The sequence below is a fragment of the Petaurus breviceps genome, unplaced genomic scaffold, assembly GCF_028583685.1.
Source record: "Petaurus breviceps papuanus isolate PSGF00001 unplaced genomic scaffold, PetGlider_PUasm1.0 470, whole genome shotgun sequence".
In the NCBI taxonomy this organism is placed as follows: domain Eukaryota; kingdom Metazoa; phylum Chordata; class Mammalia; order Diprotodontia; family Petauridae; genus Petaurus; species Petaurus breviceps.
In genome coordinates this window covers 960,998-976,165 of record NW_027186350.1, presented here as the reverse complement: position 1 = coordinate 976,165, position 15,168 = coordinate 960,998, and the positions used below count along the sequence as shown (strand labels likewise).

Genomic DNA, 15,168 nt, shown 5'->3' with positions numbered 1-15,168 from the left:
CTCTCTCTCACTCTCTCTCTCTCTCTCTCTCTCTCTCTCTCTCTCTCTCTCTCTCTCTCTCTCGTTCTCTCATTGAGAGATACAGACAGACTCATGTATAAAGTTACCATGGGAGGAGGACACATTCCGTGAGACCCTGAAGTTTCTATGCTATTAAAGATTGGAACTGGAGGGCCACAGCAGAAGGGTGGGGAAGGAAGTGTGCCCTATGACTAGGTCGCGGTCCCCACTGGAATAGGGAGAAAGCTTAAAATGGTTCTGTCTGTACCCTGATACAAGAGGAGGTATCCCTGAGTAAGAACAGCTACCCCTCAGGGGCCTAGAATTAATCCTAAGGGGTTGTGGTATCTTTCTCTAAGGTTATTCGCCTGTGACCCTATTCTAGTATCTAATCTCTAGTGACTCACTCCCTGTTCCTTTCAACCAATTACTACTGATTAGCTTTTACAAAGCAATATTTACTTCAAAGATATACCAAGAATGAGAGTAAAAACATTTCTCCCAATACCTTGAGGGCACACTATAACAACTTAGTTTCTAGAGTGATTGATCTTAGACTTAACCTGATTTCTTGCAATTTCACATCCAAGTGCAGTATCACTGTGAGGTGAACCCTGGTCTTAGCTAGGTCCCAAAGGCTACACTTTGGAGATATCAATATTTGGCTGGCTAAAAACACAGCCTGGGCTTCTCTCTAGGGCTCTTAGACACTGGATGATTCACCATCCTCTTCTATAGGAACTCACAAAGTCATAGTCTACAATTTCTACCTAAAACATCTAAAAAACTAATACTGAGATAAAGAACCAAGGGATGTCTGTAACATCAATGAGATACCCATGATGACTATTATGAATACGCCGGCGTAGTTCTGAATTGCAAAATATAACAGACTCTCTACATGGAAGATGAAAGCAAAAGATTTATTCCAACACCAGAAAGCCAAATCGATCATAGCAACAAAGAAATCTATATACATTATCAATCCAGGAGTACTGCCATCCCCAAGTCTTCCCTCTTAGGGGAAGACTCCGCACAAATGAACACACTCAAGCAAAATGCCCTTCTTTCATTCACAGCTAGCTGCTGTGCTTCATCTCTCTCCTAGCTCTGACTGCTCTGACCAACTCAGGCTTCCATGTGACTCAAGCAAGTCACATGGGCCCATGAATGGATGGGAAAGATCTTCCCATTTATATTACCATTACAGTGTCTCCACAGGCTACAGGTCTACCTTACATGAGGACTAGTAATGTTGATAGGGCCCATCAAAGAGGCTCACCTTCACAAGCCAGTTACAGTACATCTGAGCATGCTGTAAATCTCTCCATTACATATGATCAAGCAGACTCTCCAGCCTTTTCCACATGAGACTTATACGTATGGCATTCTGTGCATGATCATAAGAATTGGCATCAATTGTCAGTCTACTGTTATCTTCACCAACATTAAGGGTCTGCTAATGTAAATAATCCATCAATTGACAAAGACCTTGCTCTATCATCTTTGAGAGATTCAGTGACCCCAAGATTCATTGCCATGCATCCAGGCTAGAGGTTCATACTGTCATCACATCATGCCTGAACTATGGCAGTAACCGACTGGTTAGTCTCCTTGCCTCAGATCTCCTTATTCCAATCCACCCTCCCCTCAGGTGTCAAAGTATGGATCTGAACATGTCACCTGCCCCCCGCCCCATTCAATAAATCAAATCCAAAAATCTCTTTTTTAGCTCTTAAAGCCCTTTCTACCTTTCCATCTTCTTACGCCTTTCTTCCCTCCTTGTCCTCTTCAATCTAATAATTCTGGTCTACTAGCTTGTGACAGACTGTTCCATCTCCCGACTCTGATCATTTTCACAGACTGTCTGCCATGCTTGGAGCTCCCTCCCTCTTCTGTTCTAGATCCTGGCTCCCCTCAAGTCTCAGCTAAAGTCTCACCTTCTACAGGAAACCTTTCCTCATCCTCCTGAGTTTTAGTGCCTTCCTTCTTCGACTATTTCTGGTTTATCCCACACCTATCTAATTTGTATCTGTCTCTCCTATTAGACTGTGAATGTCTCCTTGGGAGACTATTTCTTTTTACCTTAGTATCCTCAGTGCTTAGCAGGTATCAGGTGTTTAATATATGCTTATTAACCAATCAGCTGCATTGGAAGAGACAGGTGAGTTCCCTGTACCTGTGAAATTACAGCGGGCTATTATGTCACTAACATCATCCTAGCATATAGCCAGATTGAAAGAAAGGCTAGGGAAATAATGAGCTACTGAGCCAAAAAATAAAAGTCGTTAACTTGCTTACTAGCTGTTAGAAAAATAATATAAAGGCTTTGAAAGGGATTTGAAAAGCATAAAATATATATTGTCTCAGTGCCACCCCCCCAAAAGCATAAAACCAATGTCAGACATTATTATTATAGAATCATGAAATATGAGGACAGAAAGAAACCAACTTGGCATAGTGATAAGACCGACCCAGGAAGTAGGCAGCCTGAGATTGAATTCTGGATCTACTATTTACATGCTTTGTGATCCTGAGAAAGTCATATGTGAAATGAGGAGCTTGGACAAGACATCATCTAAGGTTCCTTTTAATTCTGTGAATGTGTCACGTAATCCAACCTTTTAATTTTACATTCAAGAAAGCATTACTACTGGTAGTAATGTTAGCTTTTATATAGTGTTTCATGCTTGCAAAACACTTTTTATATATTATTTCATTTGGTCCTTATTCATCCTGTGAAATGAATAGTGTATAAATTAATGTTTCTATTTTGTAGATGGGTAAACTGAGGCTCAAAGAGGTGAAATCATTTGGGCCCAAGGTCACATAGCTAGAAAGTGGCAGAACCAGGATATTAATCTGGACCACACTGATGCTTTAAAAATTTCTAATTGCCCATCATTTGGGCAATAGCTGAACAAGTTATGGTATATGATTGTGATAGAATACTGCTGTACTATAAAAAAATGATGAGCTTAGCCATCTTAGAAGAACATGGATAGACTTGCATGAAATAATGAGGAGCAAAATGAGTAGAACCAAGAGAATACTGTATACAGTAACAGCAATGTTATTTTAAGAATGACTTTATGCGGCAGCTGGTGGTGTAGTGAACAGAGCACCGACCCTGGAGTCAGGAGGAAGTGAATTCAAACCCAGCCTCAGACACTTGATCACACTTACTAGCTGTGTGACTTTGGGCAAGTCACTTAACCCCAATTGCCCTGCCTTCCCCCCCTCCAAAAAGAAATAAAAAAGGGTTACTTTGAGCAAATGAGTCACTTTGACCATTAAATACCAAAATTAACTACAAAGGACATGTGAAGGAAGACGTTATCTGCATCCAGAGAAAAAGTGATAAATAGAAGTGTGTATAGAATGGTTTTACATATATGCATATATATGTGTGTGTATAGTATACATATATACATACATACATATTTGTGTCTAATGGTAGTCATCTCAAGGCGGGAGGAAGGGGAGAAAAAGGGGGAAAAGTTACATGATAAATTTATATATTTAAGAGGAATAGCAAGTTGTACATAACAGTTTCACCATTTCATATAGAATCATCTTTTTTTCTATTCTGTTATGGAATTTTTTTTACTTAGTAAGTTCAGAATGAAATAACTAAATTTTTTTTAATAAAAGTTTTTTGACTGACAAAAAAACACATTTTTAAAAAATTGTCCTATAATCCATAGCATAATGAATCCTTTTCATAAAGTAGAGAAAGAATGTGGAACAACCAAAGCTAGCTGTGACCCAGTCTGATGTGGGCAATTGTGCCCATAAGACAATTGTCCCATAGGACGGAGGTAGCATTATCATTGTTATGATGATAAAGGTAAATTGCCAGTATCCTGCTTGATGCTGCCCTACCCTGGACCAGGGAATGGGAAGGATATAAATTATAAATAGAGAAAGGCTGAGATAGGGCGTTCTGGGGAGGAGCTAGTGAGTCTTAAGAAAGACCATACAGAATTCTGTATGAAGAATGGCAGAATGATTCTCACCCCTAATGTCTTCCCTAAGAAACTGTGTCCTAAGCACTCGTTTTCCTTCTGTCTCATGGGTCTAGGAGAATGATGTGATTTTCTACGAATGCAGTGCGTATTCGGACTACAACGTCAAAGAATCAATGCTTCACCTTGCCAGGTAAAGAAAAAAAGAATAACACTCTACCATCCACAGTATAGCAAATATCTTAAAAGAGAAAAAGAATCAGGGAAGTAAATCTTCTAGTGACTCAGGCTGATGATAGTCATTATGTAGCCTTCCCCAAAGGACAAGGCAGGAGTGAGCACCATTGTTTCTAGATGGAGAAGGTCCCATCCACCTCTTCAGAGGAATAGAGCAGAGGAAAAGTACTGACCACACTTAGAATCTGGGGGTTTAGAGATCCTAAAAATCTCTCCCTTCAAGAGATTAGGGGAGCCTAACAATCAATGGGAAGGGGCCTACTATGTATCTTGCATATAATGGACAATTTAAAAATGTTTGGTGGATTGGATTGAATTGAAAATTTACAGAATTTGGGGTAAAGGTTTAAAGAAACCTAAAGGATGGTTTTTCTTTTTGCTATCATTTTTTGCCTTTGTGTTTGGAGATGTGGGTCCAGAAGAAGAGCTCTATGGAGAAGTTAACCTGATGTGAAAAGAGTTGCCATTAATTAATAAAGGCATGGTCCTTTGAAATAAAATGCTTGTTTAATTTGTCTAAAATCTGCCTAGTGAAATAGAGAAAATAGAGAAATAGAAAAGAAAAAAGAAAAAAAATCACTGGTTTCCTAAAGAAAGCAAATGTCAGAGAGAATAAGGGCTGAGCTTCCTTTTCTGGTCATCATTTTCGTCCCTTCATCCCCATACAAGACAAGGCAGTTTCCACCATACTCTGAGAACAGCATAATTGTAACATAATCACCTTGCAAGAAGGTAGAGTCAAGGATAAATAGGACCTTCTTCAGGCTAACAGCTTTGCTTCTAGATGAGATATCATTATGACTTTTGACAGCAAAATGAAGCCATCAAAGCATGAGGTTAATCAAGAAGTGTGGTCAGTTACAGGGGTGCAGGATGGATGAGAGATGTAATATTGGAAGAAGTCACCTTGGTGTCATGGAAAGAGTACTAAAGTACAGGTCAGGAGACCTGGGGTCATGCCCTATTCATCTCACAGAGATTAGCAGTATAACTATGGGTGATATTTCCACTTCTCTCTGGGCTTCAGTTTTCTCATCTATAAAATGGGGTTGGAGGGAGAAACAAAATGGGTAGAATACTAGATCTGAAGTCAAAGGACCTGATTCTGCTGTTTCTCTTGGTCTCAGTATCTCTATCTGTGCAATGAGGGGGTTGGGTTATATGATTTAACATACCTGAAATCACTAAATGCTATGGTCTTATATTTCCTGGTTGACTGGCAGCCAAAGATAGATAAGACTGGCCTTAATACAATACAGTACAATACCATACCACACAAAAAAACACAATACAACATAAGAATTCCAGACACATTAAGTTATTGTTGTTATCTGGTCATTTCAGTCATGTCTGACTCTTCATGACCCCATTTGGGATTTTCTTGGCAAAGATACTGGAATGGTGTGCCATTTTCTTCTCCAGCTCATTATACAGATGAGGAAGCTGAGGCAAACAGGATTAGGTGACTTGCCCAGGGTCACATAGCTAGTAAGTGTCTGAGGCCAGATTTTAACTCAGGAAGATGAGTTTTCCTGATTCCAGGCTCAGTGCTTTATCTACTGTACAATTTCTACTGTGTATAGAAGTTCATATACTAAGTAAAAGGAGAGAAGGGAAATTTAGATCAAACATGGTGTGTGCTCTCATGCCTAGATGGGGATAAGACACCAACCCAGATGACTACAACACACACTATTCTATGATGAGTGCATCAGAACACTGGAATAATAGAAGTAGTGATTTACATAATGTGTTAGGCTGTAATGTGCTTCCCACACATTAACTCACTAGAGCCTTATAACTGCAGAGTGTGGGGTAGGTGATTCAGATGCTATTATCCCCATTTTATAGCTAAGGAAACTGAGACCCAAAGAGATGAAGTTACTTGCCCAAGGTCATACAGATAAGTGACCAAGCTGAGATTTAAAAGGAAGCCAGATAAGAATGCAAGATTAAGCCCCTGGGGTAAACCAGAAAAGGCTCTGATAGACATAAGAGCCAAAGACAAATTTGACCTACTTGAAAGTGTTGGCCAATGTAGAATCCTGAAGACAGTGCTCTTAAGCCACGCATACCTACCACAACACCACACAGCACATTTTGGAGGCTTAGCCTCATTCCTAAGGGCTTAAAGATCGTCTAAAAATACTCTCATATGGGGCAGCTAGATGGCACAGTGAATAGAGTGAATAGAGCACCAGCCCTGGAGTCAGGAGGACCTGAGTTCAAATCCGACCTCAGACACTTGATATACTTACTAGCTGTGTGACCTTGGACAAGTCACGTAACTCCAATTGCATTTCCTTCTCCCCTCAAAAAAAATACTCTCATACTAACAGCTACTTACTATATCCAGTGGAGAGTTAGTATCAGTGGGAACAATATTGAACTAGGAGCTAGGAGATGTGGTCTTAGGTCCTAATGACTCATTATAAAAGCTTGGTCAAATCCCTTAACCTCTCTGATCCTCAGTTTCCACATCTGTAAAACGGAGATGACAATAATATCATCTCCCTTGCCAAAGTCTCAAGATTGTCACAAGAAAGCAATAAGCTGAAAAGACATCTCCTCCCATTCCTTTACACAGGCTAGAGTCCACCCATGTAGAACATTGCATATATTGTTAGTTTCTTTTTTTAAGTTATTGATTGACTTTGCAAATTATTTTCTCTCTTATTACTGCAGTTTCATGTACAATCTTTTTTAAAATTATGCTATGTTATGAAAATGCTTGTTTTATCCCATAAATTAAAAATAATAAAATTTCTCTTCATCTTTTTCCTTTTAAAAATAATTCTTTGTTATAAGGGATAGCTCTCTGGAAGGGAGAGAGATACAGGAGAAATTTAAGTGGTGTAAAAACGTAGATAAAATAAAAAAAACAAATTTAAAAAGAATGAAATGAACCATTTAATGAATGAACAAAGCATTGATTAATAGCTTACTATATTCAAAGCACAGTGCTAAATGCTAGGGATACAACTAGAAAGGTAAGACTGTCCGTGCTTTGAAGGAACTCACATTGAAAAGCATAAAGTTGTATGACTATAAGATACCCCTACTGTTACTTTAAAATCGCTGGCACTCACCTCCCATATTACCTTGTGGCTCAACCCACTGCCTGACATTGTAATCATAGATCAAATAGTGCTACTTACTAGCTCTATGGCTACGGGCGAGTCACCTCCTCTCTCTGTGAGCCTCACTTTCCTGGTCTCTCAGATGGAGATAAATAATACTTGCATTGCCTACCTCTAGCCTTCACTATGACTCATCTGGAGGTTGTTCCTCCCTAACTAATGACTCATCTTCCTTTCCCAGGATCCTCAAAGACCAAGACACTGTGGGAGAGAATATCGTCCAGGTCCACCATCAACCCAAGAAGTCTTGCTGTGGCTAGCAGCAGAGTACCAAAACTGTGCTTTGAGATCACAACAGGTCCCATATTAGACCCAGAGTGCAAGTTCTTTGTTGAAGCCACCAGCTTGGTGGCTATGGTCAGAGGTTGATTCATTTCAATGACTCATTCCTCCTCTTTGGGACAGCCTGATTTTGTGGAAGCTGCTGTTAGACACTAGGAGTCCATTTCCCCCTCTACTCTCCCTCAAGCCCAGATGTCCATTTTTAAAGCCTGATTTCCTATGGTGAAGAAGGGGATGGGGATGGAGAGGGGAGGGGCAGTCTGGTCAGCGGTCACTATGTGCCTTTCTCCATCTCCCTTCTTCCCAAGTCCCAGGACATCCTCAGCATAGCTATTGCCCTGACATTCTTTAATAGGATAGATTTGCTGCTTATTGGACAGCAACCTGAGTCTTCCTCAGGGACTATATCAAGGCACGTTCTCTGGTAACTTAAACTGTCTCTGTAAGCACTTCCTAGACCCTGGTCTTATGTAGCTGTGTTTAAATTACTTCGACTCAATAAAGATTTCTTGTGCAAATACCAAGACCAGAGCATTAATTCCCTTCCCAAACTTCTCTAGGGTGCCCTGACTGAAAAAGGCATTGGGACTCTGGGCTTCAGTTACTTCATCTGTAATCAAAGGATGCTATCCCAAGACCCTCCAGATCCTCTTGCAGCAATAGGGCGTAGTCCAGACCCCTTGCACTAGCCCAACCCTGACCCAGGCTGAAAGGAGCAGCTTCTGGACTGACTGTTGCTTTGAAGCCAATGACCTTGCTCATTCTGATTGTTCACCTTCAGTTTCTTGGAAGTGTACCTTACACAGGACCCACAGCCACACCACCAAACTTTCTTTTTCCCTCTCCTACCCCCACCAAGCTAGACTGGGCAATTGTGCCATATCCAGGGTTAGGAAAGTGAGCTTATTTGGTACCCAGTGTAGATGAAAAAGATGAAAATCAAAAGGAAGAAAAGGAAGGAAGAAGAAAAAAGGAAAGGAAGAAAGAAAAGCCATCTGCTTCTAAAACAGAGACCATTTCTAGGGGATATAAATACAATATATATAGCTATATAAAAGCCATTTTCTAAATGTTTCTCAAAATAGCTTTTAGAAAAACTGTATATGATGATTAATGGACTAGATTGACACTCAGGCAAGAGAAATCACTATGCTTTCAGATATGCCAGAGAGGCCCCAGCACTAGGTCCATAGTTACCAACTTAATTTTCTTTTTTTCTCCTCCTTTCCTCCCTCGCCACCCCCTCTCCCCATCCCCCCTTCCCCAGGAGATAATATTTTAAAAACAAAACTAAAAAAAAAATCTGTAGATGTGTCTTTTGATATTTTTGATGGAATTTGAGAAAGAAGAGAAATGTTATTGTCACCTTAGCTAGAATGGAAAAAGAATAGGAGTAATTGAGCCTCAATTTCCTCATTTGTAAAATGAGGGAGGAGGGTAGTTTGCTGAGCTAGCTGACTTTCCAATTCTAATGTTCCATGAATCACAGCCCTGAGTACCATGTGATGTTGCTTTCTGTTAATTTCCAGTCCAAAGGCTTCCCAGGAAAGTGCCCTGTTCATACACAGATTTGGAGGAATGGAAATGGTGACAGATAACAGAACCCTAATACCGAAGTCAATTTTCCATCTGCCCTGCAGTCAGTCAAGCAGATTCATAGCCTGTCATCCAGCTGGGAAAAGTTTTCAGAGTTTCTGGCCACTTCTGGCACCTCCCCAAAATCCATCTGGCTAAAGTTTTAAGAGTGCTATTTGCCACCTCAATAACTGGTAATATGGCATCAATGGGAGTAGAGAGAAAGGTACTTAGAATAATTTCCTAGAAGAGCCAGAGATGTATATTATAAAGGGTTCAAGATCTAGAGTCAATAACCCTGGGTTTAAATCCCAGCTTTACTATTTACTACCTGTGTGGCCTTGGGTAATTCATGTTAGCTCTTTGGATGTGTTCTTCACCTTTAAAATGAAGTATTGGGATTCTTTGATCTCTAAGGTTATTTTCCTTTTTAAAGTGTATGACTACCTGCTCTACTTGTATGTAAGGCCAGTCCTGCTTTCACTTTCAGTTTTCCCAGATATTATCATTCCTACTCTTCATGGACCCCACCAAGCCCCCTTCCCTACTGTCCACCCATTTCCCTTTCCAGCCTAGAGATCTGTTCTTGGTCTGGGTCTAATCCAGGTCTGACAAACATGAGATTCTACAAATTCCCTCCCACCACAGTTCAAATGCCAGCTTTGCTGCTGCTCATATAACTCGTATAACCTTGGGCAAGTAACCTCATCCCTGGACCTTAGCTTCCTTATCTGTATATAATGATTGTCAAGTGTTCCCTTTTGACAAAAAGGGCCTAGTATGCTTCAAGGAACTTTAAGTCTTCTCACCCAGATAGAATCTGGGAAAGTCAATATCAGTAAACCACTTAGCTCCAGGGATAGTCACCAGTTCACCTTATAAGCACTTAGTCCCACAAGGTTCAAATTACAAAATCATTTTATTTAAAAGGACTCTTATCTGAGCCCAGGGAGAGTGAGCAAAGCCCCACCCCATAGTTGGAGACCTTCCCTTCATAGATCTGTATGGTATCCATTACTTACAGTACTACTCTGGATGGGGCTTCAGCTGCTTACTATCATGCTCTGCTTCTGATGGTTCCCACCATCTCCCATCAGGTATTGCTTGTCCCTCAGAGATTCTGTGGTTTTATCTCTAGCTCAGCTCTCAGGGCCATTGTAGCTTTGCTTCCCATAGCTCAATTCTCAGCACTGCTGTCCTTCTTATTCTGTCTCCTTTAGTTTAACCCCTTTGGTGATCTAACCAAGGCAGCATTGCATTACACTGGTAGCATTGCCAAGTGGTTATGGTAGTGTCACTGGGGTAGCTACACACTTCATACCCTCCTGCTGGGGTACTGTATTGCACAGAATCTTTACCCCTTCTCCCCTAGAGGTTAGGCTTTTGAAGCAAATGAAGAAGCCAGAATTTCTGAGCCTCTTAAACTACAGAAGCAGTGGCTTTTCTCTTTCCCACATTATACTGCTTCTGGCTCACTGACAAATGGAAAGAAAAAATAGGTCCACTGTTCTATCTTTCTATATTTGTTACTTTTTTTTAATAAGGCTTATAGAAAGATAACACTGACTCCTTCTCTTTGCCTTTGTAAAACTCCAGCCACAGCCCAACCTTACTGGGCAGAAATGTCTTTGATCTATGTATGAAAGGGAGAATTCCTTAGCTTTTTATAGCTATCTATACATTAATTGATACATCAAACAACCTGGAGTTTTTGTTGGTCACCAAACTTTACCACAGGGTAAAACTTAAGAAAAAAAATGAAACATTTAGGGGAACATTTTGGGCTGCCTCTCCAACACCTTATTGGAGACAAACAGAACCAGAGAGAGAATAAAGTAGAGGGAGACATTCAACTTCTTCCTGAAAAAGGAAAAGGGGATGGGGGAAGATCAAAGAGTCATGATATCTCCCATATCAGCTTGGTCAGCAATGTAGATTCACTGCACCTCCATAGTTCACCCTGTAAATGTTTCCAATACCCCTCCCCCACCCACACCAGCTTGAGCTTCTGTTGCACTCTAGTTCAGGGATAAGGGGGAGACCTCGGAATGTGGGAGTGCAGTGCAAATCATCTCTACAGAAATTCTGTTTCCTCCCACAAGTCTTTCAAGTCTCTGCCCCTGAGTTTAGCCAGGGTGGAGTCAAGATGGCAGAGTAGAAACACAAAATTGGCACGGACCCCTGCTCCAATCACTTCCAATACATGTAAAAAATGCCTCTAAACAAATTTTAGAGCTACAGAAGCCACAAAGTGACAGAGAGGAACAAATCTCCCACTGAAGGAAGCCCAGCAGGTAGACAGGAAGGGTCTATTGCAGCATGCTGGGAGCCGAGATCAGTCCAGCATGAGACACACGATTCTTGCACCCAGGAGGCCTTGACCAGTGACGGCTGGAGCAGACTTCAGGAGAGTGAAGGAACAGCAGCTATGGTGGTTTCCAGACTTCTCAACCAAAGACAAAGTAAAAGGTCAGTGTGGAACTCTGCTGGAATGGTCGGGACTGAAGAGCACAGTCCAGCCCCTGCCCCCGTGATGCAAAGTGGCTTGTGCAGCAGCCCTACAGCCACCATTGGATGGCTGCTTCCAGAGCTCCTGGCCTGAAGATTATAGGCAGACCAAGGGACCATTCAGAGGGTAATCACTCTTGCTTTAGCCTGCTTGGATCTGGATCGCTGTCTTAGGTGGTGGTCCTGGGGTGTGTGACCAATGAGCCAGAGCCTATGGGGGCTGTAGAGAGGGTGCCTAATTGCTCTGGCAGCTGTGAAAACCCAAGCAATTTGGGACATAGCTTTCTCCATTCTGGAAGCAGAGTTCTACTGTGGCAAAGAGCTCAAAAGGCAAGTAATTGACTGGCAAGATAAGCAAGCAAAGGAAGCACAAACAGACCATAGAATCCTTTCTGGGGGGACAAAAAGGATTAAGGTGTGGAATGGGAGGAAGACAGTGAAGGTAGAACTCCTGCATCAAAAGCCTCCAAGAAAAACATGAATTGGTTACAGGGCATGGAGGAGCTCAAGAAAGATTTTGAAAATCAAGAGAAGTGGAGGAAAAATTGAGAAGAAAAATGAGAATGATGCAAAAAAATTATGAAAAGAAAGTCAACAGCCTGCTAAAAGAGACCCAAAAATACACCAAAGAAAATAACACCTTAAAAAGTAGACTAACTCAAATGGCAAAAGATGCCCCAAAAGCCAATGAGGAGAAGAATGCCTTAAAAAGCTGAATTTTCCAGATGGAAAAGGAACTTCAAAAACTCACCAAAGAGAATAACTCCTTCAAAATTATATCAGAGCAAATAGAAGCTAATGACTTTATGAGAAATCAAGATACTATAAAACAGATCCAAACAAATGAAAAAATAGAAGGCAATGTGAAATATCTCATTGGAAAAACCACTGACCTGGAAAATAGACCCAGGAGAGATAATTTTAAATTGGACTACCTGAAATCCATGATCAAAAAAAGAGCCTAGACACCATCTTTCAAGAAATTATCAAGCAAAATTGCCCTGATATTCTAGAACCAGAGGACAAAATAGAAATTGAAAGAATTCACTGATCACCTCTTGAAAAAGATCCCCAAAAGAAAACTCCTAGGAATATTGTAGCCAAATTCCAGAGTTCCCAGGTCAAGGAGAAAATACTGCAAGCAGTCAGGGAGAAACAATTTGAGTATTGTGGAAACACACTCAGGATAACACAAGACCTAGCAGCTTCTACATTAAGAGATGGAAGGACTTGGAATATAATCTTCCAGAGGTCAAAGGAGCTAGGACTAAAACCAAGAATCACCTACCCAGCAAAACTGAGTATAATGCTACAGGGGAAAATAAGGTCATTCAATGAAATAGAGGATTTTCAAGCATTCTTAATGAAAAAAACAGAGCTGAACAGAAATTTTGATTTCCAAATACAAGAAGCAAGAGAAGCATGAGAAGGTAAACAGGAAAAAGAAATCATAAGGAACTTATTAAAGTTGAACTATTTGCATTCCTACACGGAAAAATGATAATTGTAACTCATGATACTTTTCTCATGAGGATAGTTGAAGGGAATATATATGTGTGTGTGTGTATGTGTGTGTATATGTATGTATGTATACTTACATATATATGTATGTAGAGGAGGGTGTATGTATATATAAATATGTATGTGAATGTGGGCATATGTATATTCATGTATACATAGACAGAGGGCACAGGATGAGTTGAATATGAAGGGATGATATCTAAAAAATAAAATTAAGAGGTAAGAGAGGAATTTATTGGGAGAAGGAGAAAAGGAGAGATGGATTAGGGTAAATTATCTCATATAAAAGAAGCAAGAGAAAACTGTTTCAATGGAGGGGAAGAGCAGGAAGGTGAAAAGGAATGGGACAACCTTATTCCCATTGAATTTGGCTTAAGGAGGGAATAACATACACATTCAATTGAGTATCTTACCCTGCAGGAAAATAGGGGAATAGGGGATAAGAGGGGGGAATGATAGAAGGGAGGGCAGATTGGGGGAGAGGGTAGTTAGAAGCAAATATTTTTGAAAAAGGATAGGGTCAAAGGAGAAAATAGAACAAGTGGGGGGTTGAATAGGATGGAGGGAAATATAGTTAGTCTTTCACAATATAACTACTATGGAAATGATTTGGGTAACTACATGTGTACAACCTATATTGAATTGTTTATCTTCCCACTGGGGGTAGGTGAAGAGAGAAGAAGGGAAAAAATCTGGAACTCAAAGTTTTATAAAACAAATGTTTAAAAATGTGTTTTTTACATGCAACTGGGAAATAAGCTATACAAGTATTGGAGTATAGAAATCCATCTTGCCCTGCTAGACAGTTAGGGGGGAGGATATAAGAGAGAACAGATTGGGGGAAGGGCTATTCAGTGGGCTTGCTATTTTGGAGCTGGGGATAGGGGAAGGACAGGGAGAAAAAAATTGTAACTCAAAATCTTGTGGAAACAAATGTTGAAATCTAAAAATAAATAAATAAGAAGACAAAAAGAAAGAAAGAAAAACAAACAAAAACAGTCACTGCCCCTGAGGAAGAGCCCATACACAGTTCTTCCACTCTCCAGAAAATGACGCTCATCTCCTTCCTCAAGTCATCTCTCCATGGGTCAACTTGGAGGTTCCTTCCAACTCTAAGATTCTATAATGACTTTCTATTCTATAATTCTATAATCCCTGCTTCACTATGGCTAGAACTCAGAATTACATTTTAAGACTAGAGGGCCCTTATTCCATTAAACATATTTTTTGTACCCAAACCCCTGATAACTCACATCAAAATTATCCCAAGAAGCTCTAGGAATGCAGCCATTCTAGACTAGTAAGAGCAACTTGATGGCTCAGTGGATAAAGTGCCGGTTCTGGAGTCAGGAAGACCTGAATTCAAATCCAGCCTCAGACACTTTTAAGCTGTGTGACCCTGGACAAGTCACTTAACCCTATTTACCTCAGTTTCCTCGTCTGTAAAATAAGCTGGAGAAGAAACTGGGAGTAAAAAAGTAGAGGAATTTAGGGTAGGCAGATATTTCAAAGAGTTTAGCCAATTAGGGGAGAAGATATATAGGATATTTTGTGGGGATGGTAGGATTAAATAAAAGATTTTTAAGAATGAGAAAGACGTGAGCATCTTCATTGGCATAAGGGAAGGAGCCAGTAAATAGGGAGAGATTGGAAGTAAGAGAGCAGAAATTATGAAAAGAGCAATCTGCTAAAGAAGAAAGGGGGAGGACATATTCCAGAGTGTATGTAGAAATGTTGGAATTGGCAAGAAGGGCCAGCTGCACGTGAAACCAAGGTAAAGGAGGATATATTGGATTAAGATGTTTCAGTGATATGAGAATGAAGAGGGGGAAAGTCTTGATGATATATATTTGAAGTATGAGGGGAAGTCCTCAACTGAGAGAGTGGGGGAAAGGGTGTCATGGAAGTCTTGAGGAGAGACAAAAAGTTTTGGAATA

At 40.4% G+C, this 15,168-nt stretch overlaps 1 protein-coding gene across 1 annotated transcript in view; it reads left to right on the top strand.

The window, feature by feature from the left end:
* The window catches only part of CRACR2A (calcium release activated channel regulator 2A), a 186,599-nt gene extending 178,456 nt beyond the window's left edge, over positions 1-8,143 (top strand). The window contains exons 17-18 of the mRNA XM_069101435.1: positions 4,085-4,161; positions 7,527-8,143. Of these exons, the coding sequence (XP_068957536.1) occupies positions 4,085-4,161; positions 7,527-7,605 (156 nt within the window). The 3' untranslated portion in view covers positions 7,606-8,143. The remainder of the gene's footprint in view (positions 1-4,084; positions 4,162-7,526) is intronic.
* The last annotated feature ends 7,025 nt before the right edge of the window (positions 8,144-15,168 follow it).